Here is a 26,648-nt window from a genome sequence, read left to right as displayed (position 1 = left end):
ATCCCAGGCCCAGGGAAAGGTTATCCCAGGCCCAGGCTGCGGCGTTCCAAGGTAACCTAAAATCTCTCACACGTCCTGCCTTGTTAACATAATCCCATCATCCGGTACTTGGTTGGAAACTGAGTCCCATGGGGAGGTAGGCTGGACTCTGAGCCACCACACTGTCCCAAGTCTCTAACCTCTTGACTGGTTTAATTTGTGGCCATCTTTAAGAAGAAGCAGCCAGGTTTCCCCCCTTTTATAGATGGGGATACTGAGGAGCGAAGAGGCCGGAAGGCCTCCCCATCCCACACTGCTTGCACACATTAGTGCATGAAGGAGACGTTTCCGAATCTTCTGGCCTACTTGCCCATCTCCGATGGGCATCTCGATTGTTGACCCTCACTCCCAACTCCAAGCCCCAGGTCCCGCCTCCTTCAGAACCAGAAACCTGTCTCTCACCAGAGCACTCGAAGTTTGCAGCCAGGATGACTCAGCCCTTTGCACAGCAGCCTGACCCCCGTATCCCCCAGGGCGTTGTTGGTCAGATAAAGCTCCGTCAGGGTCTGGCTGACACCCAGGGCGGAAGCAAGATGCTCACAAGCTTTGGCTGTGAGGCCACAGCTATCCAGCCTGTGGAAGACTGGTTGAAGCAATATAAGGAGCTACTTTGGGGCAGTGTCTTCAAGGGGATTCAGGGTGATGGTTTTAGGAGACCGATTTCAGACAAAGCAGAGTGGTGCCCAGCCAGTCCAGGTTAAGGCCAATGTGCTGGAAAACATTTAAGGGAAGCATTTAAGGATGCTTCTCAATTCACAACTTCATCTCCATAGGTTAACCCACTGACTGTGCAGTCCTATCCATTCCCCTTTATGGTAATTCGATCCCCGTCTGTCAATGAAACCCCGGTCTCAGTCCATCTTGGGTTCACACTGTCCTTGAGCTCAGGATCCAGGCCTAAGTCGATTGGTTCCCATGCCTCCAAGTCACCATGAATGGTTTCAGTTGGACACAGGACCCACCCCAAACCAGTGCATCAGACCCATACTTGATCTCCCGAGCTTTTTCTTTCAGAACTTAGACCTGGTAAGAAGTTGTGTTTTGTCAACAAGCAGGATCAAGGCAAAGCTTATTTGATAAAGGAGCCAATACAGCAACGAGTGGGGAAGATAATGGAGATCAAGAATCCAAATGCCTAGATCAAGCCATACCTGAAGCCAATTTTCAGTTACATAAGTCAATCTCTCTCTCTCTCTTTTAGGAGCCAGTATGAATTGGGCTGCCACCTGCCCAAACAATATGCCATCTGATTCTCTCTAATTTCCAATCTGCCTCCCACTGTGTTTCTTTCCTGCGTTCTCTGCCTTTCCAGTAACAACAAGAATGGGTAGCACCTACTGAGGAACAACTGTGTGCCGAGCACCTTGCTAAGGGCTTTGCGTTTACTTCATTTGTTCCTCACAGCAACTTTTGAAGGAAGTAGTATCACAGCAGGGATGTTAAGTGGAAATATTTTAATCTTAGTTTGGCCGAGGCTGTGAGGCGAGAGATGCCAGCTCCCAAAACGAGGCACAAGACAACAGCTCGGGACTCGCAGAGGAAGAGAAAAAACCAGCTTGCTGACGAAGAACCACCCACGTCACAGGTGCAGGGGGGTCAGGAGAGGAAAATGAGGGTGCAACCTGTAGACGGGGTGTGCAAGGAGGTCCCCCTGGGCAGGCGCCTCCCCGGGGTGGGTGTGGAGGGTCCCCGTAAGAACGCGCATATGATCCCCGGGAGAGGTGCCTGCCAGATGGGGGGTGGGGAAAGTGCTGTCCCTGAGCCCCACCTCCCCGCCCCCATCCTGATGCCCACCTACCCAGACCAGCACATAAGCCAGAGCCTCAGAAATGACAATAGAAACAGTCCCTTGGGGTGGGAGCCAGGCGGGTTTTGGGGACAAAGAAGGAGGAGGAGTGATAATTCACATTTGACTGAAATTCACACTGGAACAGATTGACTTTTTATTATATAAAGGTCACTGAGAAGCCAAGAATCTGCCCAAGGAAATGTCAGCGGAGAAGAGGAAAGTTTACAGAAAATGTTTACAGGCAACGATGGAAGGTAAAGTGAGGCATTTTATGTTTGCCTCCTGCAGAGAATACATTACCGCCTGAGCTCTCTGCGGGTTTTCTCTCCACCTCGGGGCTCCCGCTGGCCCTCTTCCAGAGCGGGGGAGGGATGTCCCTCCGATAGAAGCACAGGGCAGAGATGCGCCCCCAGCCGGAGACCGCCCCCGCCAGGCCACCAGTCCCGACGCCCAGGGCTCACCACAGTTTCTGGAGTCTGCAGGTGGGGTGTCCCAGCCCCTCGCACAGCGGCCACATGCCCCTGTCGCCCAGGTCATTGAAACTCAGATCCAGCTCCCGTAGGTGGGGGTTGACCTGGAGCACAGCACCGAGACCCTCACAGGCGGCCGAGCCCAGCCTGCAAATGCCCAACCTGGAAGACAGGACGCACAGAGGCGAGCTGAATAACCCCAAAGGTGTCCCCGGGGAGGGTTTCTTTCTGTCCAGGTGCCCATGCAGAGAGGTGATCAGCCACCATCCCCCCCACCCCCCGACCAACCACCACCCGAGGCAGAAAAAGGGAGAAGCAAGGGGCAGGTGGGTGGGAAGACGGGAGGCAGAGAGAAATAACAAAGAAAGAGGGAAAGAGGAAGGAAGGAACACAGGGAGATGGTCCAGAGGAAGGATGATATTCAGTATGGGTTGGGTATCCATCCGATGAGTGCTCGTGTATCAGGTTCCTCCAGCTGCTGTAACAAGTTCCCACACCGGAGGCTCACAAGATAGACACTGACTGTCTCACGGCTCTAGAGGGAAGCCTGGCCCCGCCCCACCCGCCCCTGGCAGCCGAGAACCTGGTCCAGCCTCTCCCCAGGCTTCTGGTGTTCACCAGCCATCTTTGGGGTACACCTGTCCTGCACCAACATCACCCCGTCTCTGCCTCCATGTTCACACTGCGTCTTCCTCCACATGTGTCTGTGTCCAAATTTCCCTTCTTCATGAGGACACCTAATTAGGGGCCCTCCCTGCTCCTGCACTCATCTGAACTAATTTTATCTGCAAAGACCCTGGAATGGGGGGGGGGGGGGGGCGGAGCTATATCCTTACCCAGTTTCTTTCTTTTTCTTTTTTAATTGATTTTTAATTTTTTTTAATGTTTTGTTTTTTGAGAGAGAGACACAAACAGAGCACAAGCAAGGGAGGGGCAGAGAGAGAGGGAGACACAGAATCTGAAGCAGGCTCTGAGCCCCACGCAGGGCTCGAACCCATGAAACATGACATCATGACCTGAGTCAAAGTCGGACACTCAACCCACTGAGCCCCCCAGGTGCCCCAACATGGGAATTTTTTTATACAGATGAGCCCATAGCAGTAAGTGGTTTATAAGGGTCTTTCTTTTTTTTAATTTTATTTAGTTTAAGTAAATTAAAATATACATTTTCTTACATCCAACGTGATGCTCAAACTCACGACCCTGAGATCAAAAGTCACATGCTCTTCTGACTGAGCCAGCCAGGTGCCCCAACAGCAAGTAATTTAAGCACAACTTCGTCTGTTTCTCATGATAGCCACTGGGAGGAGAATGCTATTACCATCTGTTGTTAGGACACGTACTCAAGGTCACGGAGCTGGGGTTCACTTAGCCACTGTCCTTGCATACTGTTGCAATCGAAAGACTATATGGGGGGACTTAAGAGAGAGTCAAAAATGCTATTTCAGAGGCACCTGCATGGCTCAGTCAGTTAAGGGTCCAACTTCAGCTCAGGTCATGATCTCAAGGTTTGTGAGTTCGAGCTCCGCGTCGGGCTCTGTGCTGACAGCTCAGAACCCAGAACCTGCTTCAGATTCTGTGTCTCCTCTCTCTGCCCCTCCCTCACTTGCGCTCTCTCTCTCTCTCTCTCTCCCTCCCTCCCTCCCTCTCTCTGTGCCCCTCCCCTCTCATGCATGCATGCATTCTCTCTCTCAAAAGTAAATCAACATTTTTAAAAAGTGCTATTTCACTGTATAGTATTTTTTTTTTCCAGATTTTCAGACATTCCTGCCTGTCCTTAGATATGGCTCCCATGGGGCGAAAACCTGAACTCTCCTTTCCTTTGAGGGTGTCCGTGTTTCCCTCAGGCGACATGTAGATCTATAAACGTATAAACATCTGGTTGACCTGCTGTGTCTGGACAAGGGAAAGAACCCAGCCTCAGCCAATAAGAGCCACATTGGGGTAAGTGGAGAAATGCCTTCTAGAACATTTTTTTATAGGGACACCTGGCCGGCTCAGTCAGAAGAGCATGCGACTCTTGATCTCGGGGTGGGGAGTTTGAGCCCCACATTGGGAAAAGACAGGAGTAAAAAATAAATAAACTAGGGGCGCCTGGGTGGCGCAGTCGGTTAAGCGTCCGACTTCAGCCAGGTCACGATCTCGCGGTCCGTGAGTTCGAGCCCCGCGTCAGGCTCTGGGCTGATGGCTCGGAGCCTGGAGCCTGTTTCTGATTCTGTGTCTCCCTCTCTCTCTGCCCCTCCCCCGTTCATGCTCTGTCTCTCTCTGTCCCAAAAATAAATAAAAAACATTGAAAAAAAAAAATTAAAAAAAAAAAAAAAATAAATAAATAAATAAACTAAAAAAAAACCAAAAAAAACCTTTTTTTTTTTTTTAAGTTTTTTTTTTAACGTTTATTTATTTTTGAGACAGGGAGAGACAGAGCATGAACGGGGGAGGGTCAGAGAGAGAGGGAGACACAGAATCTGAAACAGGCTCCAGGCTCTGAGCTGTCAGCACAGAGCCCGACGTGGGGCTCGAACTCACGGACCGCGAGATCGTGACCTGAGCCGAAGTCGGCCGCTTAACCGACTGAGCCACCCAGGCGCCCCAACCTTTTTATGCATTCTAAAATGTAATGGCAGAATAAATGTGTATGAATAGCTGAAAATTTGCAAGAAGAAAACGCAAAAGGGGCGCCAGGGTGGCTCAGTCGTTTAAGCGTCCGACTCTTGGTTTAGGCTCAGGTCATGATCTCATGGTTTGTGGGTTCAAGCCCTACATGAGGCTCTGTGCTGACAGTGCAGAGCCTGCTTGGGATTCCGTCTCCCACCCCACCCTTGCCCCTCCCTTGCTCAGTCTCTCTCTCTCTCAAAAATAAATAAGTAAACATAAAAAGAAAAAGAAAATGCTAAGGACAGGATTTCCTTACTTTATTAAATGGCATTGCAAAAATTAAAGAAAAAAACTGAACCCCACCTAACCACACAGGTAAACACAAAGAAGAAACTGAGAACACCCTTGACATTGTACTGGGAAAAGATTTTCTTTTCTTTCTTCTTTTTTCTTTTAAGTTTATTTTTTTAGTAGTCTCTACACCCACCGTGGGGCTTGAACTCACCCCGAGATCCAGAACTGTAAGTACGTTCTTCTGAGCCAGCCAGGCACATGGCAAAGGAATTCTTGGACACCTCACAAGGATATAAATCATAGAAATGCATACGGATCTGACCTCAAAACATAAGATTTGTGCCTGAGGAAAGCATCCACAGACAATTTGACAGGCTGAGGACCTACCGAGCAGACGTTTCCAAGATACGCACTCAACGGAAGATTAATATCTAAAGCGGGGAACATTCGCAGAGCAAGGCAAATATAGAACACATACCAAAGACACAAATAAATTATGCAATTAGGGAATTCACAGAACGGGGAAACCAAAAAAGCCGATAAGCACACGAAGAGATACTCAACACTGAAATGCCGTTTAAGAACATTTTACACCCACCAGGGTGTTAAAGATAGAAAGTTGAATAACCATCAAGATACCAGCAAAGTAGCTTTTCCTAAATAGCGGTCGGAAGTGTAAACCTCATCTTTCTAGAGAGCTATTCAGATCAGGTGGAGATGTCAAGTTCAGTCTGAGTGTGTGACTTGACTCCGGGTTGGGAGTGGGGGCTGGGGGGGGGCATTCAGGAAAGGACACACAAGAATGAACATCACAGCAGAGCTGGGGACGGGAGCACGGCTCCATACTATCTGGTGCGTGCAAATAACTGAACGCAGGTGAGCTCAAAGGGATGCCTTAGATATGTCTGCACCAAGCACATCCTCAGTTATAAAGATGAGTGGGGGAGGGGGAGAGGTTGGTGAGCTGTATCATTTACATAAAGACAGGAGTGCCTACCGATGGCGAGCTTTGGGGAGCAAAGGAAGGAGACAAAATTAAAACAGAGGCCTGTGGGGGGCGCCTGGGTGGCTCAGTTGGTTAAACATCTGACTTTGGCTCAGGTCATGATCTCAAAGTTTGTGAGTTCAAGCCCCACATGGGCCTGTCAGCACAGAGCCCACTTAGGATCCTCTGTCCCCCTTCTCTCTCCTCCCCCACCCCGTGCATTCTCTCTCAAAAATAAACATTTAAAAAATTATATATATATTTAAAACACACACAGAGGTGTGTGTGCTTCCATGGGGATAGTGTGGACTGGATGCAGTAGAGAAAAGAATGAAGAAATGGGGCATTTGTCCAAATGTAACAAAAGGAATAGAAGCCCAGCTGTGCACAATGTCTTGAAAGAAAAAAACAAAACAAAACTTCTAGCGTGAATGACATCAGATAATAGATGAGACTTTTGTAGGACAGACAGAGTCTCCTTTGGGACTGTAGAGAAAAATGACTTTTTTTTGGAAATTGACAGCCTTCTGCATTTTCTTTTTGTTCCTCGGTTTATTCATCCATTCCTTCTTGTAAAAATATATTAACTAGGGGCGCCTGGATGGATCAGTCGGTTGGGCATCTGACTTTGGCTCAGGTCATGATCTCATGGTTCACCTGTTTGAGCCCTGAGTCAGGTTCTGTGCTGACAGCTTGGAGCCTGGAACCTGCTTTGGATTCTGTGTATCCCTCTCTCTCTGCCCCTCCCCAACTAGCGCCTGGTCTCTGTCTCAAAAATAAATAAAAGCTTTAAAAAAATAAAAATATATTAACTTTACTAGAATTAAAATTTAAACACTGACTCTTGATTTTGGCTCAGGTCATGATCTCATGGTTCATGAGATCAAGCCCTGCGCTGGGCTCTGTACTGACAACACAGCCTGCTTGAGATTCTCTGCCTCTATCTGTCAGTCTCAAAATAAATGAACTTAAAAAATTGTTTAAAAATACGTGGTGCTGAGGAGCGTAAGCTCAAATTAAATCCCCAAACTGAGAACCCAGACCTTATTTAGGGGTTAAGGAAGGAATCCATGGGGATGAAGCATTTGTTTTGAGTCCTAACAGATAAAACAGATGTTATCCAGCAAACAGGAGGAATAGCAAAGTAGGAGGGCATCCCAGGAAGAAAGAACTGTTTGTGCAAAGGCCCTGTGGCAGAAAAATCTTTGAGGCAGATGTAGCTAGAGGTTAGGAGAAGAGGGAGTGACCCCAGTGAGCCCAGATAGAAGAGCAGACTCAGATGATGGTGAGGAACACAGGACTCACCGGAGGGTCTGGAGTCTACACTGGGATGCCTGAGGCCCTCACACAGCAGCAGCACCCCGGGTTCCCCCAGGTCATTCAGGCTTAGGTCCAGCTCCCTCAGGCTGCAGTTCACACTGAGGATGGACGTAAGGTCCTCACAGGCAGCAGCAGTAAGGTCGCAAATCTTCAACCTGTAGGAAATCCAATCCAACATGTATTATGAGTGTTTTCTATACAATGTTAATTTTATCTCCCCTACCCCCAAAATGCATTAAAAGTAATGCATTTTCTTTTTTGTAACATTTTTTTAATGTTTTATTTCATTTTATTTTCGAGAGAGACAGAGCGTGAGCAGGGGAGGGCAGAGAGAGAGAAAGACACAGAATCCGAAGCAGGCTCCAGACACCAAGCATGTCTGCACAGAGCCAGATGTGGGGCTCGAACCCACGAACCGTGACATCATGACCTGAGCCGAAGTCAGACGCTTAGCCAACTGAGCCACCCAGGCGCCCCAAAAGTAATGCATTTTCAAAGGAACAACTCATTGTTTAAAAACGGGCAAAAGTGTGAGTAGACATTTCTTTGCAGAAAATAAACAAACGGTCCAACATCACACGAAAAGATGCTCAGCATCGCTAATCATTAGGAAAACGCAACTCAAAACCACCAGGACGTACCACATCACATCCATTAGGATAGCTATCGTAAAAAATAATAACGTTTTTTACAAATTTCACAAGGCCCCTGAACACCACGAATGTTGGCAAGGGTGTGAAGGAATTAACTTTATGCACTGTTGGTAGGAAGGAATAATGGTGAAGTGAGTGTGGAAAGCAATATGGCAGCTGCACAAAAAATTAAACACAACCCTATGCTCCATCCATTCTGCTTCTGGTTACATAGCCCAAAGAATTGAAAGTAAGTGCTCCAAATAATATTTGTGGCTCAATGTTTACAGCATTTTTCAAAGTAGCCAAAAGGCAGAAGCACTCCAAGTGTCCACCAAGGGATGAACTGACTGGATTCAACTGTGGTATATCCACGTAATGTGATGTTATTCCGCCTTAAGAAGGAAGGAACTTATAACGCAGCAATGTGAACGAAAGTTGAAAAGATACTAAGTAAAAGAAGCCAGTCACACACACACACACACACACACACACACACACAGAGGACACAAATATTTCGTGATTCTAGTTACATCAGGTACCTACAGTGGTCAAATACCATAAAGACAGAGAGTAGAATGGAGGTTATCAGGGGCCGGGGCAGGCAGATGGGGAGGCGGTGTTTAATGGACAGTCTCAGTTTTGCAAGATGAAAAAGTTCAGGCGATGGATGGTGGTGATGCTTTGCACAACAGTGTGAATAGCTTAATAGTCTTTAAGTGAATAGTGAATAGTGAATAGTCTTAATAGCTTAAGACCGTGAAGCTGTATGCTTCAGAATGGCAAAATAGAAGGCATGCCTGGCTGGCTCAGCCGGTAGAGCACACGGCTCTTGATCTCTGGGTCGTGAGTTTGAGCCTCACGTTGAGTGTAGAGATTACTTTTTATTTATTTATTTTGAGAGGGGGAGGGGCGGTGAGAGGGGGAGAGAGAATCAAGCAGGCTCTGCGGTGTCAGCACAGAGCCCGACGTGGGGCTCGAACCCACGAACCGTGAGATCGTGACCTGAGCTGAAATCAAGAGTCGGACGGACGTTCAAGCGACTGAGCCATCTGGGCGCCCTGAAATTACCTAAAAAATGATAAGACGGTAAATTTTATGATACGTGTATTTTATTTTCTTTTTTTAGTGTGATGCATTTTCTTGGCTAAAGTAATCCAGCAAATACAGAACAGCATTTCTGTGCTCATCGTGTGTGATTCCTCAACCTGTCTTTGATGATCCGCCATAAATTAGCAGCAATGTGTTTGGGATGCACCTCAAATGACAGAAGTACAGAGCAGGAAAACACTATTGCCCCAAAACCCACTCCTCAAAGGTGTCCTCCATTGACATTTAGCACAGCGTCTTCCTATATATAGAAAGAGAAGACAGAGACGGATTAACCACGTGAGACCCCGGACCCAGCTGTGCCTGAAACCAGTCTTTCCCTCCGGACTTCTCAGTGACAGAAACCAACAAACCCAGTCTCGTCTCCAGCCACACTGAGATGAGGTGTCTGTCCGGACAACCACAGGAATTTTTGTGGATGCCTTTATTGTAGGGAGCTCTGTGGCAGTTAACACTGATGTTAGTATTGCCTTGATGCTTATTTATTTATGATTTATTGTGGTAAAATATATGTGACACGGGGGCGCCTGGGTGGCTCAGTCGGTTAAGCGTCCGACTTCGGCTCAGGTCATGATCCCACGGTTCATGAGTTCGAGCCCCGCATCGGGCTCTGTGCTGACAGCTTGGAGCCTGGAGCCTGCTTCGGATTCTGTGTCTCCCTCTTTCTCTGCCCTTCCCCCGCTCATTCATGCTCTCTGTCTCTCTCTGTCCAAAAAAAAAATATATATATATATATATATATATATGTATGTATAAGTGACATCAAATTTACCATCTAACCTTTTCTTTTTTTGGCCCCGTGAAGAACTCACCACAGGATCCGCAGTCCACACACTGGATGCCTCAAGCCTTGGCATAACAGCCTCAGACCCAAATCCTCCAGCGAATTCCCCGCCAGGTCCAACTCCACTAGATGCTGATTGGTGCTGAGCACAGAGGCGATCTCCTGGCAAGCGCCGGCCTCCAGCTCACACTTCCTCAACCTCGGGAGGGAAGAGACGTTGAAGAGGCTGCCATGTTGCTTTCCTGGCTCCTCCCCTGGCCCGTCCAGTCACCCAACACGAACCTACACGTGTCACTATGGCTCAGAGATGAACAAGAGGCCATCTTGTTCTCTCTAGACAGGATGCAGGAGCATCCTGTCTAACGAGGCAAAGGGCTAAGCAACTGTACTCCAGGGAAGGCAGTGCCATTGAGGCAGGAGTGAGCCACAGCTCACGGCAGGATCTCCAGAGCTCAAGGTCTGGGTGCGTCTATCTCTGCCACTCACTAGCTCTGCACCCTCAAGCAAAGAGTCTGCAAGTCTGTTTCGTGTTTCACATGCTGCCTTCGGTTCACTGCCTGTAATATAAGGATGATGGTCGCACCTGCTTCCTAAGTTTCTTGCGAGGAGCACAAAATTTGCTAAGGGGACAGGACGTAGAACCACGCCTGACACACAACAGGTGCTGGGACAGTGAGCTACTGTCTATTAAAACCATCATGGTGGGGCGCCCGGGTGGCTCACTGGGTTAAGCGTCCGACTCTTGGTTTCAGCTCAGGTCATGATCTCAAGGGTTCGTGAGTTCGAGCCTCAAGTCAGGCTCTGTGCTGATAGTGTGGAGCCTGCTTGGGATTCTCTCTGCCTCTGTCTCTTTCTCCTCTCTCTCTCTCTCTCAACATAAATAAATAAACATTAAAAATACAATACAATAAAATAAAATACAATAAAATACAATACACTACAATACAATGCAATACAATAAAATAAATAAAATAAAATAAAATAAAACAAAACCTAACCCAGGTTTGGCAACCTGTGCACAGTTAGGGAAGACTCTCTGGGGGGTTGGGATGGTTCTTAAAGGCTAAGTAGGAGTTCCCTCGGAGGAATAAGATGGGACGTGGTAAGAGATCATAGAAAATATATATACTGATCTCTGCCCCTGTTCCCAGCACAGAGCTCCTGAATCTCTGTAATTCCTAAGCGGTAAGAACACCAGGATTGTGTCTTGGGATGGGTGGGCTCCCAGGTGGGCCTGGGCACCAGAGAGGCCAAGGCCTGATGAGAAGCTTAGAACGTTCAGCCCTGCCCCCCCTTCCTCCAGAAGGGAGGGGCTGGAAATGGAGTAATGATCCATTCACCACAGGAGGAAGGATCCCTAAAACCCCAAGAGCGGGGCACCTGGGTGGCTTAGTTGGTGAAGCAAACAGACTTCAGCTCAGGTCATGATCTCACAGTTCGTGGGTTCGAGTCCCGCTTCGGATGAGCCCCACTTCTCCCTCTCTCTCTCGCTCTCCCTGCCCCTCACTCACTTGTGCTCTCTCTCTCTTGTCTGTCTCGCAAAAAACAAACAAGCAAAAACAAACGATAGCACATGGTTGGGAGATGCCAGGCTGGTGAACACGTCCACCCCATCCTCCCCGGGAGGGCGGTGCACCCAGCCCCGTGAGGACAGAAACTCCTGCTCTCGGGACCCTCCCAGACCTCCTCCCATGCACCTCTCCCCCTGGCTTTCAACTGTATCCCGTATCATACAGGATCATTAGTTATCATCAACCTAATAAACTGAGAAACCTAAGTGTTTCTCGGGAGTTCTATGAGCCACTCTGGGAAATTAATCAAACCTGGGGCAGGGGGTTGGATAGAAGCCAGGTGACAACTTGGATTTGTAACTGGCATCTGAGGCTGGGGTGGGGATGTGGTGGGCGGGGGGCAGTCTCGGGCGGTGGGGGGGAGTCCTCACCTGTGGGGCCTGACAGCACCTCCAGGCAGACGGAGGCAGAGTGATTTATAGGACACCCCACTGGTGTTGCAGGGTTGCTTGCTGTGGGAAATCCCACACATTGGTGACCAGAAACATCAGAAGCAGTGTCCTCTGTGGGAGTGCGGCAGACCCCCAGGGGACGCTAGGTGGCTTGTCCACAACCGTGGCCTTGCGGCGAGAAGGGAAGGCGTGGCTAAACGTCACAAGCTCACAGGAGCTCGGTGTGCAGACCCCTAGGGGTGTCGCTGACCAGTAAGGTGTGGGGTCTGCGAGGGTGAGTGGCCTGAGCACTCCCCACAGTGGACGTGAGGTGGGTGGGGTCCAAGGAGGCCAGGGAGGGGTTCCCTAAAGCTCAAAGGGTCCGGGGCAGGAGTCTACGGTCTCCGGGCAGCCCTACAGCACAGACCAAGGACCGGTCCGGGGTGCAGACTCACTGAATCGCCTGCAGCCTGCATCTGGGATGCCGGAGCCTCTGACACAGCAGCTTCACACCCGGCAGCCCCGAGCCCATTGCCGCTCAGGTCCATCCTTCTTAGATTCTGATTGGCCATCAGGACGGCAGCGAGGTCCCGGCAGGCAGAGGGAGCCACACAGCATCTCTTGAGCCTGGGCACGAGGGAGGGGACAAGAACCAGGTCACTTCCTGTGGTCAGAGGGTGGGTTCTGCCCCTCGTCCTTTCTCTCCCTCCTTCTTTTGGTCTAGACCTACTTCCCCCTTCCTTTATTTTTTATTTTTTTATTTTATTTTTTTTAACATTTATTTATTTTTGAGAGAGAGAGAGAGACAGAGCATGAACGGGGGAGGGGCAGAGAGAGAGGGAGACACAGAATCTGAAGCAGGCTCCAGGCTCTGAGCTGTCAGCACAGGGGCCCGATGTGGGGCTTGAACCCACAAATAGCGAGATCATAACCTGAGCTGAAGTTGGATGCTTCACTGACTGAGCCACCCAGGAGCCCCAATAAATAAACTTAAAAAAAATGAGGTCACTAGAGTGGGTCCTAGCCCACTGTGACTGGTGTCCCTATAAAAAGAGGAATCTGGGTGCACCTGCGTGGCTCAGTCAGTGAAGCAACCAACTCTTGATTTTGGCTCGGGTCATGATCTCACAGTTCATGAGTTCAAGCCCCACATTAGGCTCTGTGCTGACGGCATGGAGCCTGCTTGGGATTCTCTCTCTCTCTCTCTCTCTCTCTCTCTCTCTCCCCCCATTCATGATCTCTCCTCTTTCAAAATAAATAAATAAACTTAAGGGGGGAAAAAAAAAAGGAAACTGGACACAGACTCGCACATGTGAGGACACGGGGAGAAGACAGCCATGTGCAAGCCAAGGAGCGAGGCCTCAGAGGAGACCGACCGTGCCCACACCTGGGCCTGGGACTTCTGTCCTCCAGATCCGCGTTGTGTAAGTCCCCTAGACTGTGGGGCTTTGGTAGGGCAGCAGAAGCAAACACCACCATATACTCTTTCTGACTGAGCCCCGTGAAGACGGGGTGTGTGTGGGGGTCCATCAGAAGCCCGCAGACCCGCCTGGACTCACCTCAGGTTCTGAAGTTTGCAGCTGGGGTGTCTGAGCCCTTCACACAGCAGCCTCACGCCCCGGCTGCCCAGGGCGTTGCGGTCCAAGAGCAGCTCCTGCAGATGTGGATTCGTGCTCAGAGCCGCAGCGAGCTGCTTGCTGTAGGCATCTGGCAACACGTTCGTCTCGGGTCTGCGTGAAGGAAAGACAGGACAGAGTGGAGCTGGGCCAGACTCCCTGCAACGATTATGCCACACTCGTGTGTCCCTTTCACAATTTACAAAGTGTCATCTTTCTGTTTTACATTAAAAAAAATTTTTTTTAGGGGAACCTGGGTGGCTCAGTCGGTTAAGCGGCCAACTTCGGCTCAGGTCATGATCTCACGGTCCGTGAGTTCGAGCCCCGCGTCAGGCTCTGTGCTGACAGCTCAGAGCCTGGAGCCTGTTTCAGATTCTGTGTCTCCCTCTCTCTCTGACCCTCCCCCGTTCATGCTCTGTCTCTCTCTGTCTCAAAAATAAACGTTAAAAAAAAAAAATTTAGTGTTTATTTATTTATTTTTTAAATGTTTATTTATATTTGAGAGAAAGAGACAGAGGGCAAGTGGGGGAAGGACAGAAAGAGAGAGAGGGAGACAGAATCTGAAGCAGGCTCCAGGCTCTGAACTGTCAGCACAGAGCCCGACGCGGGGCTTGAACTCAATGAGCCATGAGATGTGACCTGAGCCACAGTTGGACGCTCAACTGACTGAGCCACCCAGGTGCCCCTTTAGTGTTTATTTTTGAGAGAGAGAGAAAGAGAGCAAGCGAGAAAGGGGCAGAGAGAGACGGAGACACAGAATCCAAAGCAGGCTCCAGGCTCTGAGTTGTCAGCACAGAGCCCCACATGGGGCTCAAACTCATGAACCGTGAGATCATGACCTGAGCCAAAGTCAGACGCTTAACTGACTGACCCACCCAGGCACCCCTCTTTATGTTTTACTTTTTAAAGGTACACTCTGCGGGGCGCCTGGGTGGCTCAGTCGGTTGAGCGTCCGACTTCAGCTCGGGTCACGATCTCGCGGTCCGTGAGTTCGAGCCCCGCGTCGGGCTCTGGGCTGATGGCTCAGAGCCTGGAGCCTGCTTCCGATTCTGTGTCTCCCTCTCTCTCTCTGCCCCTCCCCGTTCATGCTGTGTCTCTCTCTGTCTCAAAAATAAATAAATGTTAAAAAAAAAAATTTAAAAGAATGTGGGTTTTTAGGCCCACGTATTTATTAAAAAAATAAAAAATAAAAAAAATAAAAATAAAGGTACGCTCTGCGCCCAATGTGGCTTTTGAACTTCCAACCCTGAGATCATTAGTCTCGCCCCCTTCGACTGAGTCAGCCAGGCGCCCCCTACCTTTGCATTTAAAATATTCCGCTCTAGGGGCACCTGGGTGGCTCAGCAGGCTATGTGTCTTCAGCTCAGGTCATGATCTCACAGTCTGCGAGTTCGAGCCCCACGTTGGGGTCTGTGCTGACAGCTCAGAGCCTGGAGCCTGTTTCAGGTTCTGGGTCTCCCTCTCTCTCTGCCCCTCCCCCGTCATGCTTTGTCCTTCTCTCTCTCAAATATAAATAAACATTAAAAAAATTTTTTTTTAATTTTTTTTTTCAACGTTTTTTATTTATTTTTGGGACAGAGAGAGACAGAGCATGAACGGAGGAGGGGCAGAGAGAGAGGGAGACACAGAATCTGAAACAGGCTCCAGGCTCTGAGCTGTCAGCACTGAGCCTGACGCGGGGCTCGAACTCATGGACCGCGAGATCGTGACCTGGCTGAAGTCGGACGCTTAACCGACTGCGCCACCCAGGCGCCCCTAAAAAAAAATTTTTTTTAATATTCCACTATAGGGGCCCCTGGGTGGTTCAGTCGGTTGAGCGGCCAACTTTGGCTCAGGTCATGATCTCATGGTTCATGAGTTCAAGCCCCGCATTGGGCTCTCTGCTGTCAGCCCAGAGCCTGCTTTGGATCCTCTGTCCCTTCCCCACTCACACTCTCTCTTTCTCAAAAATAAACAAAAACATAAAAAAAAAAAAAAAAAAAAAAAAAGAATGGCCTGACTCACATGGTACAAGGTAAAACATGCAGCCAATAAGGTCTCCTGATTTACTTCTGGTTGTATAGTCTGTCTTAAAACCTATGTTTAGGGGCGCCTGGGTGGCCCAGTCGGTTAAGCGTCCGACTTCGGCTCAGGTCACGATCTCACAGCTCGTGACTTCGAGCCCTGCATCGGGCTCTGTGCTGATGGCTCAGAGCCTGGAGCCAGCTTCGGATTCTGGGTCTCCCTCTCTCTGACCCTCCCTCGTTCGTGCTCTGTCTCTCTCTGTCTCTCAAAAATAAATAAATGTTAAAAAAAAAAAAGTATGTTTATAACATATTTATAATTATTACATATAAGGTTATACTCATATATGCAATTATATATATATTTATATATTTTATGTAAATATATATAAATACATATATAATGTAAATATATAATATAAATAAATATGTAAAATTGTGTGACCCCAAAACCCTAGAGGCCTTAACTATGACAGAGTTATATGTACCGGTGGGTTTAACAAATCATTGCACACAGAGTGTCCACACTGTTACGAAAACATCACGGTGTAAAAGTGACATCAGCAGCTGTTGATTTCTGACCCTGTACAAGCAACCCACTGTTGAGCCTTTACAGGAACCCAAAAAGGCAGGCATTGAAATCCCATTTCCCGCATAGAAGGACTGAGGCTTGACAAGCAGAAGTGACTTGCGCAAAGCCGCACACCTAGGGAGCAGTGGAGCTGGGATTCTAAGCCACGTGCACTTGACTCCAGACCCCGGGCTATTGGCCACCATGACCTTCTTGCGTCCCGGAGCACAATAACGTAAAGTCCTGGGCACATGGCCCCACAGAAAAGCATTTAGTGTGCATTTATGGCATCTAGGTCAGTGCGGAAGCTGGTTAGCAGAACTGTGATTCCACATGGGATGAAGATTTGTGAAGAGCCAGGCAGCACGGTCACTGGAAGTAAGCCTCCAGTCGGAGGGAGACGTCAGCACATCGACCCTATTATCTGTATCCCCTGATCCTAGACACCTCTCCTTCCTGGATTGTCACACGGCTTAAGTCAGAAGCAGACGTCTGTCAAGCTGACTGGGAGACCCTATGAGCCGACCCCCACCCACTTACACATGATTCATGCACAGCTCAAGACCCCTGCCCCCCTGCCTCGAGGAGGGGTGGGAGGTACGTCTGAGTCCCATTGGTGACGAGCTGGATGGGGTTCCCTTTGTTGGCTGCCTCCCTTCCTTGTCTTCTCGACTCACTGGGACCACTTCCCAAAGAAAGTCCTCTAGGGGACCAGAATATGCCGCCCCCAAATATACCACTTTGGCATAAGGATTATTTTGAGTTTGAGGCAAACGAGATGCAGAAAGAAATCTTCCCATTCCGACCACTTGTGAAAGTGACGACTCCCATAGGGCCCCTCTCCTGGGGAAGTTTTATGGCCACGAAGATGGAAAAACCTCGAGCTGAAGGAGTCTGAGAAGGGTCCCTGATGCCCTACCCCCCCCACCACCTGGCTCTTCTCTGAGAGCAGATCAGTCTCGCGTGTGAAGAATCTCCTCCCTCCACCAGAATGAAGGGAGGGATCCTGATCACCAGAGAGTGAATTCAGGACCAAGAAGCCTAAATAAACAAACCTTATTACTTCTTCACTATTGACTGCCCCCAGCCCAGAGTGCTTTGTCTTATCAATTCTTTTTTTTTTTTTTTTTAAGTAAACTCTACGCCCAATGTGGGGCTCGAACTCACAACCCCAAGATCAACAGTCACACACTCCACTGACTGAGCCAGCTGGGCGCCCCTAATTTCAAAGATTTTTTTTTTTCTTGAAGTTTTTATTGACTTATTTTGAGACACACAGAGAGCGTGAGTAGGGGAGGAGCAGAGAGATAAGGAGACAGAGGATCCGGAGTGCTGTCAGCACAGAGCCTGAAGTGGGGCTTGAACTCACGAACCGCAAGATCAAGACCTGAGCCAAAGTTAGATGCTTAACCGACTGAGCCACCCAGGCTCCCCCAGAGATCTTTTAAGGTAGCTCTCTCTATGTAATGACATTTATAAAGCTGATTCAAAATTCAGCTTGACATGTCCTCAGATGGCTTGTCAATTCTTTGCAAGTTGATTGTTTTTTTTATCTGAATGTATGAGAGCTTCCGGCTCTGATGCAGGCTTTCAAGCACATGTAAAAATTCATTAAAACGTGTCTGCTTTCCTCCTGTGAATCTGTCATATGTCAGTTTAATTCTCAGGTCCAGCCAGAGACCCAAAGAGGGAGGAGGAGAATTTTCCTCCCCTACAGCTCCAGGACGGACCTGTACAAATACACCTTACCCCATCTGTTTCCCCCGTATTTTTGCTTTCCCACAGTTAACCTCCAGAGAAGCTCATTGTCCTTTTCCTTTGTCTTGCCATATCTCTAAAAATGTATTGTTCTTGTGTTAGGACGCTATAAAAGCCCAGGTTCTAGCCAGCCCTTTGAGTTACTAATCTCTGGGTACTCCCCCATATAAGTGCAGATGAACTAATAAACCTTTTTTGTGTGTGTGTGCCCAACCTGGGGCTTGAACTCATGACCCCAAGATCAGAAGTCACATGTTCTACCAACTGAACTAGCCAGGTGCCCCAGAATTAGTAAACACCTAATGAACTTCTCTTTGTTTTTCTCTGTGAATCTGTCTTTTGTGAGTTTAATTTACAGGCCTCTGTTATGCACCTAAGAGGGTGGAAGGAAGGAAAAAGGATGACTTTCCTCTCTTATTCTACTTACATTCAAATCCTTTTGTCTAAGGGTTACTCCTTGGGGAACCCAAACCAAAACAAAGTCTTAGTGGGGCACCCGGGTGGCTCACTTCATTAAGCATCTGACTTCGGCTCAGGTCACAATCTCACAGTCCGTGGGTTCAAGCCCTGCATCAGGCTCTGTGCTGATTAAAAAATTTTTTAATTAAAAAAAAAAATCTTAGCCAAAAAGCTCAAAGAGTCACTTCCTGAGATCTTCCTTCCTTCATCCACCCCCTTCACACCGCCCAGCCCTCCCTGTCGCCGCCTATCACCCCGCCCTGTTTTATTTTCCACATAGCAGTTCTCTCTATCTGAAACTACCCTAATGATCAAGTCTTGTTTGCTCGTTTGCCTGTTGACTTATTTACTGCCCTTGGCTCTCTCCCTTCCCATGAGGATGTTAGTCCTGGCAGGGGGCACCACTGGCATGTTCACTGCTGTCTGGACTCTGTAGGAAAGTGCCCGTGATAACATTTGTTGGCTGGAAACACTGTCCTTGACAGGGGCCCCAATTTAGTCCTAACAGAGTCCTGTTTAGGAGCAGGACACTAACCTGGACACTGTTGACAACGTGAGGACCAGACCATCCTGTGTTGTGGGGGCCCGTCCTGGGCACGGTGGGATGTCTTTTTTTTTTTTTTTTTTTAATGTTTATTTATTTTTGAGAGACAGAGACAGAGAGCATGAGCGGGGGAGGGGCAGAGAGAGAGGGAGACACAGAATGTGAAGCAGGTTCCAGGCTCTGAGCTGTCAGCACAGAGCCCTACATGGGGCTCCAACCCACAAACCGCGAGATCATGACCTGAGCCAAAGTCAGACGTTTAACCAACTGAGCCACCCAGGCGCCCCCCGGTGGGATATCTTTGTAGCATCCCTGGCCTCTTCCCTCCAGATACCATAGCAACCTCCCCTCCCCCCACCTCCTCTAGTGGTGACCACCCAACCCTTCTCCTGATATTGCCAAATGTCTCCTGGGGTGGGGGCAAAAATCACCCCCAGCTGAGATCATGAACTTGGAGAGCGAGCCCCACCGGGTACTTACGACGGTGCGGGTAGTGCCTGGGGCCCGGAAGTCCATTTCCCGCCATCGTGCTCTTCCGGGCTGTAGGCAGCCCCGTGCAGGCGCACGGTCAGGGCGTTCCTGCAGTTTTTCACGCACAGGGAGGCAATCACGTGCTCCATCTTGGTGGTGATGTTGCCGACGACAAGCACTCGAAAGTGGCTCAGGGCTTGTTGGATAAACTCCTCCTCCTGGATCTCGTACAGGCAGCTGAAGAGCTCCAGGGAGCCCTGCTGGAGGGTGGAGCCCTCGCTCCGAGCTTTGCTTTGGATCCAGGCCAGCAGCTTCAGCTTGACGTGAGGCGAGACCTCCCAGCAGAGACTCTTCTCCAGGTAGCTCCTTGTCTCCTCGTTCAGGAGGCCAAACAGGAAGCGCACGGTGAGCCCCAAGAAGCTCCTTCCCGAAAACCCGTACTCCGCCAACAGCCTCGTCACGCTCTGCTCTGGGCTGGACCCGGTCTCCCCGGCGCCCAGAATGTAGTACATGGCGGCAAAGAATTCCTGGAAGCTGAGGTGGATGAAGCTATAGAACTTTTCACAGTTGATGTCCTTCTGGAAGATGTTCGTGTTGAGGAAGGAGGAGACATCTGCCCCATCGAGGCCATGCTTCCGGAGGTCCTGCTCCTCGAAGAGGATCTTCTGATTCCAGACGCCGTGCGCCGCCAGAGAGCACAGCGCCCTCTGGTTGGCCGGGGGGTGCAGGGTGGGGCTCCCCGGCTTGGGCTGCATCAGACTCAGGAGGTAGAGCAGGTACACGGCCGTGGTGGTCCTGGACGTCTGTCGTAGGAGCCCCCCGTCCTCCAGCTGCTGCTTGAGGCAGGTGCACACGACCCAGCACACCGTGGGGACAAAGCACAGAGTGAACAGGGGCTCGTTGTCCCTCATGAAGCTGAAGACTTGAGCGGCCTGCTCTGCATTGTGGAAATACTTGTAGCAGTACTCCCGCCTCTCGGCCTCCGAGAAGCCCAGGATCTCCACGTGCCTGGGATGCTCCAGCAAGCGCTGGAGCTTGTCCAGAGCCGTGGGCCTGGTGGTGATGATCATGGACAGCTCAGGCAGCAGCTTCTTCCCAAGCAGGCTGCCGAGGAGAAGCTCCGTGGGCCGTTTCTCCTCCCAGCAGAGGCACCAGGGGCCCTGAGGGTGGTGGAAAGAGGGTTTTAGCTCGTCGAAGCCATCAATGATGAACAGGAGGCGCTTGGGGACTCGGACAAGCTCCCGGAGGGGCACGCTGGGCTCCGGCCAGCAGCTGGAGATGAGGTCCCGGGCGCTCTGCTCCGAGGTGCTCTGGTTCATCTCCCTGCAGTTGATGTAGAAGAGATAATCAAACCTGCCTTGGAAGAGCTTCCCGTCGGCCCAGTCGAGCATCACCTTGTGGGCCAGCATGGACTTGCCCATCCCGGCCGCTCCCTGCAGGACCACAGTGCGCGGGGGCTCGGGGCGCTCCTCGTCCGGCTCAAAGAGGGTCTCCATCTGGATGAGGCTGGCCTGGTGCCCCACGGCTCTTGCCTGTCCCCAGCCTGTGTCCAAAAGCTTCTGCTGGGCCCACATGGGAGTTGAGTGCTCCTTCACCAGGAGGAGGCGGGTGTACCTGCGGCTGAGGTTGACGCATTCCCCGAGGCGCGCATTTCGGTCTTGCATCAGCCGAAACTTCCTGCGGACGTAGTCCTTGTAGGTTTCCCGGGGATCTAAGGGAGGGGAGTGAGGAGGGGGGTCCATGGGAGACTCATCAGCCACTGTTCGTGGATCGGCGGGTGAGAGCAAACCACGGTCTCTTGGTGCCTGTTGGTTCTGCAATATCCTCGGGATGCTTTTCTGGGTGGAGCCTGGGGGGCTTGGTACTGTTCTCATGGGAAGCAAAGGCACTAAGAGGGAAACTGTCCTCGGGCACAGGAGTCTATCCTGGCGACTCAAACGGGGTGTCCACACCCTAGAGCACCTCCAGCACCTGCTGATGGAACACAGCAAGGGCCCCTAGAGGAGGCTGTCAGCCTCAGCCACGGGTTCACTCAGGTCCTCCCGGGGAAGACACTGAAATCCCACATGGGCCCACAAGGAGCTGGTGGCAAATGGGAAAGTGAGCCCCACTCCCCAGCTGCAGAACCACGAACTGCATCCGTACCAGGACTGCTGTCTGAGTTGCCTGCACGCTGAAGTTTGAGAAGGCAGCGCTCCCAAGGTTTCTGCCTTTGAAAAACGGCAGCTGTGCGTGGGCACTGGAGGACTTGTCCGCTCTATGAGCCCCTTGCTAAATGTCTCTTTGGGGAAATCTACTTGGTATAGATGTGAATGCACAATCTAGAACAGTGGTGCTCACCAGGATGATTGCGTCCTCCCCTAGGGGTTTCTAGCAAGGTCTGGAGATATTTTGGGCCCTAGCAACTGAGGGGTGGGGCACCAGCTACGACCATCCTGTGGGTGGAGGCCAGGGTGGCTGGGTGGCTAAGTCAGTTAAGCATCTGACTCTTGATTTCGGCTCAGGTCATGTCTCACAGTTTGTGAGTTTGAGCCCCACATTGGGCTCTGCACTGACAGTGCAGAACCTGTTTGGGATTCTCTCTCTCTGCCCCTCCCCTGCTATCTCTCCCTCTCAAAAAAAAAAAAAAAAAAAAAAAAAAAAAAAAAAAAAAAAAGCAAGCATCCTTTTGCATTTGAATGTCCCCAGAGGTCCATAATATTGGACCTAAAGGAATGGTTCCTGCCTAAAGGAAGGTTAAAAAAGAGATCTAAATTTGATCCTGGGACTCTCTCAAAAGGAATGCATGTACTCTTTTATTTTGAATTCTAAGAAAATACACATAACATAAAATGTAGCATTTTAACCGTTTTTAAGGGTAAGACTGACTCAACGATATTAAGCACACTCACAACATTGTGCAATCATCAGCACGGTCCATTTCCAGAAATTTTCGTTCGTCCTCAACAGAAACTCTGTGCCTATTAAACACTAACTCCCCATTCCTCCCCCACCCCCAGCCCCTGGTCCACTCTCTGTCTCCAGTGTGACTTACTTAAGTACCTCATATAAGTGGAATCACACGATATTTGTCGTATTGTGTTGGCTCATTTGACTTAACAAAATGTTTTCTTTTTTCTTACAATCCAATGCAGAGCTTGAACCCTGAGATCAAGACCTGAGCTGAGACCAAGAGTCTCAAGGGGGAGAGTCTCAAGCTGAGACCAAGAGACCACCGGGAAGGGGGAAGCTTATTGAAAAGATTTTATGGGTGGATGGATGGATGCTTAACCAGCTGAGCCACCCAGGCGCCCCTGACTTAGCATAATGTTTTTGAAGTACATCTATGCTGTAGCAAGTATCAAAATTTCATTCCATTTTAAGTCTGAATAATATTCCATTGTATGTATATATACCATATTTTGTTGATCCATTCATCCTCTGATAAAGTTATATTCTTCCTCCCTTAATGTGTATTGATAAATATCAATACTTCTGAGTTTATAAATATACCAGTTGCACTTCCCTTTCATCAATGGTGATTCTATTTCGTGTAGAAAGGTTTTTTTTTTAATTTATTGTATTTTTTTTAATATTTTATTTTTGAGAGAGAGAGAGAGCACTAGTGGGGAGAGACAGAGAGAGAAGGAGACACAGAATCTGAAGCAGGCTCCAGGCTCTGAGCCATCAGCATAGAGCACGATGCGGGGCTCGAACCCACGAACCGTGAGATCATGACCTGAGCTGAAGTCGGACCCTTAACCGACTAAGCCACCCAGGCACCCCTACATTTTTTTTTTTTAATTGAACAAAGATAATTGTGACAGTAATGCTTGGATTTTGTAGAAGTCTTAGTCTTTTCCTGTAGAGAAAGGGCTCTTATTTTCAGACATGGGGAATATTAGGAAAATAGAAAAGTTTAAAATAATGATGAGAATGAAAATGGAGTTACCACATATTGGCCATGTGCTATGCCCAGTGTATAAAGACACCCTTGAAAGGTGTCCAGAATCATTTGTGTTCTTGTTGACAATGATACTCTCTGTCCAGCAGCCCATACTCATTTCTTCTTCACCAACAGTCCCAATTTTATTAAGGTGATGGATGCTGTTCCTTTTTTTTGTTTTAGATTTAAAAAAAAATTTTTTTTTAATCTCTATTTATTTTTGAGAGAGAGAGACATAGTGTGAGTGGGGGAGGAACAGAGAGAGACAGAGACACAGAATCTGAAGCAGGCTCCAGGCTCTGAGCTGTCAGCACAGAGCCCAATGTGGGGCTTGAACTCACTAACTGTGAGATCATGACCTGAGCTGAAGTCAGCCGCTTAACTGACTGAGCCACCCAGGAGCCCCTTTTTATATTTTATTTTAAAGTAATCTCTACACTGAAAGTGGGGCTCTAAGTCACAACCCAGAGATCAAGAGTCACATGCTCCACTACTGAGCCAGCCAGATGCCCCGGGAGCTGATGCCTGATACCAGCCATATGCTGTCCCTTCACAAGCCCCAGAGGATGAATCACAGTTTGGCTAAACCAGTCATGAACAAATCTCATTCCCTGTTGGCAGTGGCTGGTCTGGGAATGTGCCCCAGTTCCGACCAATGAGGTACAAAGGGATGACCACCGGGAAGGGGGAAGCTTGTTGAAAAGATTTTATGGGTGGATGGATGGGTGGATGGGTGGCTCAGTCAGTTGAGCAACTGACTCTTGATCTTGGCTCAGGTCATGATCTCACAGTTCATGAGTTCGAGCCCTGCATTGGGCTCTGTGCTGACAGTGAGGAGCCTGCTTGGGATTCTCACTACTTCCTTTTCTCTCTGCCCCTCCCCTGCTGTCTGTCTGTCTGTCTCTTTCTCTCTCTCTCTCAATAAAATAAATTTTAAAAAATGATACTCTCATGAAGAGGAAAATCTTTTGTCTCTCTTTTTTTCCCCTGCTTGGAATTCACTTGCATGAAATGGTTTGGTTGCCATCTTGCAACCATGAGGTGACAAATCTTAGGACAATTGTAACAACAGGAAGTTGGGGATTTGATGGTGTTGCTAACCGGCCACATAAGGTAGAGTTTATGTGCAGAAACCACCCATGTCAAGATTTCTTGTTATGCTTTTCTTTAATGCAAACATTAAATATTTTTTTTTTGCTTGATCTAGTCCATTGGACAGTCTGATATGTGTAGCCTATTGTATTCTACCAGATACATGGCTCATGACTCACCTTTCCTTGGAGTTCCAGGAAAGACTTCCAGACAACATACTGACTGGCTCTCCAGTGAGGATGAGCCATCAGGTGGAGTATCTGGAAGAGAAATTTTGGAAGATCAGCTAGCATATATCTGGCTAGCTCTCAATAATATTAGCTACTTTTAACACCTGAAGCTAATATAATTTATATGTCAATTAAAAAAATACTAGTTACTATTACATCAGACTGTCTACATGATAATTCTCTGTCCACCCACACCCCAGAATGTTTGGCATTCACCTCACATGCATTACTGTTGAAAACACTTGCTCTCCATAACCCACTCTCCCTCCTGGGTACACATTGTGGGGATCAGCACCTCCATCGATCCAACAAATCCTTTCAGGCAGGAAGTCATGAGTCAGCTTGGATTTCCTCCCTCTCCTTCAGTCCTTGCCCACACCTCATCCATCTATCCATCCATTCATCCATCCATCTCCATCCTCCATCTACCCATACATCCACCCATCCATCCCTCCATCCCTCCATCCCTCCATCCCTCCATCCACCACCCACCCATCCACCCACCCACCCATCCACCCATCAATCCATCCATCCATCCACCCACCCATCCATCCATGTACCAATCCATCCATCCACCCACCCACCCACCCACCGTTCCATCCATTCATCCACCCATCCATCCATCCATCCACCCATCCACCCATCCACCCATCCATCCATCCATCCACCCATCCATCCATCCATCCATCCATCCACCCATCCATCCATCCACCCATCCACCCACCCACCCATCCATCCATCGATCTACCCACCCACCCATTCGTCCATCCATCCACCCATCCATCCACCCACCCACCATTCCATCCATTCATCCATCCATCCATCCATCCATCCATCCATCCATCCACCCATCCAGCCAGCCACCCATCCACCCACCCATCCATCTATCCATTCATCTACTCATCCATCCATCTCCATCCATCCATCTACACATCCATCCATCCACCCATCTACCCATCCATCCACCCATCCACCCACCCATGTTTCCATCTCCATCCATCCATCCACACATCCACCTATCCATCCACCCATCACCCATCCATCCATCCATCTCCATCCATCCAGCGACCCATCTATCCATCCATCCACCCATGCATACACCCATCCCTCCCTCCATCCTTCCCTCCCTCCCTCCCTCCATCCATCCACCCACCTATCCACCCATCCATCCACCCACTTATCCACCCATCCATCCCTCTACCCATCCCTCCATTCATCCACCCATCCATCCACCCATCCACCCACCCACCCATCCACCCATCCCTCCATCCACCCACCCACCCATCCACCCATCCCTCCATCCACCCACCCACCCATCCACCCATCCCTCCACCCATCCATCCATCCATCCATCCATCCATCCATCCATCCTTCCACCCATCCCTCCATCCATCCACCCATCCATCCACCCATCCATCCAACCATCCATCCATCCATCCATCCATCCCTCCACCCATCCATCCATTCACCCATCCACCCATCCACACATCCATCCACCCACCCATTCTCCCATTCCATCCATCCACCCACCCACCTACCCCATCCATCCATTCATCCAGCCACCCAAAAAATATACCTATTTTGGGCACCAGTGTTATCCATGCATTTTCCTAGCATTGGATACACAGCAATAAACAAGACACAAGGTCTCTATCCCATGGACCTTACTCTCTATGGTGTGGAGAGTTGAGCACATAAAAAACAAACTTTTCAGGAGAGCCTGGGTCACTCAGTCAGTTGAGCATCTGTTAATTTTGGCTCAGGTTGTGATCTCAGGATCCTGGGATTGAGCCGTGCATCGGGCTCTGTGCTGAGTGTGGAGCCTGCTTAAGATTCTTCTCTCCCTCTCTCTTTCTCTCTTTCAAAAGAAAAAAAAGTAAACACTTCACAAAACTTCAGATAATGATGGAAACTGTCTTTACAATGAAATAAGAGTACATGACAGAGTAATTAAGAGTAGTATTTTAGTTTGGGTGGACAAGAATGGCTTTTCTGTGGGTGTATCGTAAGATCAAATAT

General features: G+C 49.3%; 1 protein-coding gene across 1 annotated transcript in view; it reads right to left on the bottom strand.

Annotated features, from left to right (window-relative positions):
• Positions 1–26,648, bottom strand: part of NLRP12 (NLR family pyrin domain containing 12) — a 29,826-nt gene that overhangs the window by 255 nt on the left and 2,923 nt on the right. Inside the window, 10 exon segments of the mRNA XM_058706629.1 lie at positions 442–612; positions 2,290–2,460; positions 7,478–7,499; positions 7,502–7,647; positions 10,047–10,217; positions 12,416–12,483; positions 12,485–12,587; positions 13,520–13,690; positions 19,392–21,093; positions 24,579–24,659. Coding sequence (XP_058562612.1) covers positions 442–612; positions 2,290–2,460; positions 7,478–7,499; positions 7,502–7,647; positions 10,047–10,217; positions 12,416–12,483; positions 12,485–12,587; positions 13,520–13,690; positions 19,392–21,093; positions 24,579–24,659 — 2,806 coding nt within the window.

This window comes from Neofelis nebulosa, chromosome 17, assembly GCF_028018385.1.
Source record: "Neofelis nebulosa isolate mNeoNeb1 chromosome 17, mNeoNeb1.pri, whole genome shotgun sequence".
Lineage (NCBI taxonomy): Eukaryota > Metazoa > Chordata > Mammalia > Carnivora > Felidae > Neofelis > Neofelis nebulosa.
The sequence above is the reverse complement of the archived record's forward strand: the minus strand, read 5'-3'. Positions and strand labels throughout refer to the sequence as shown.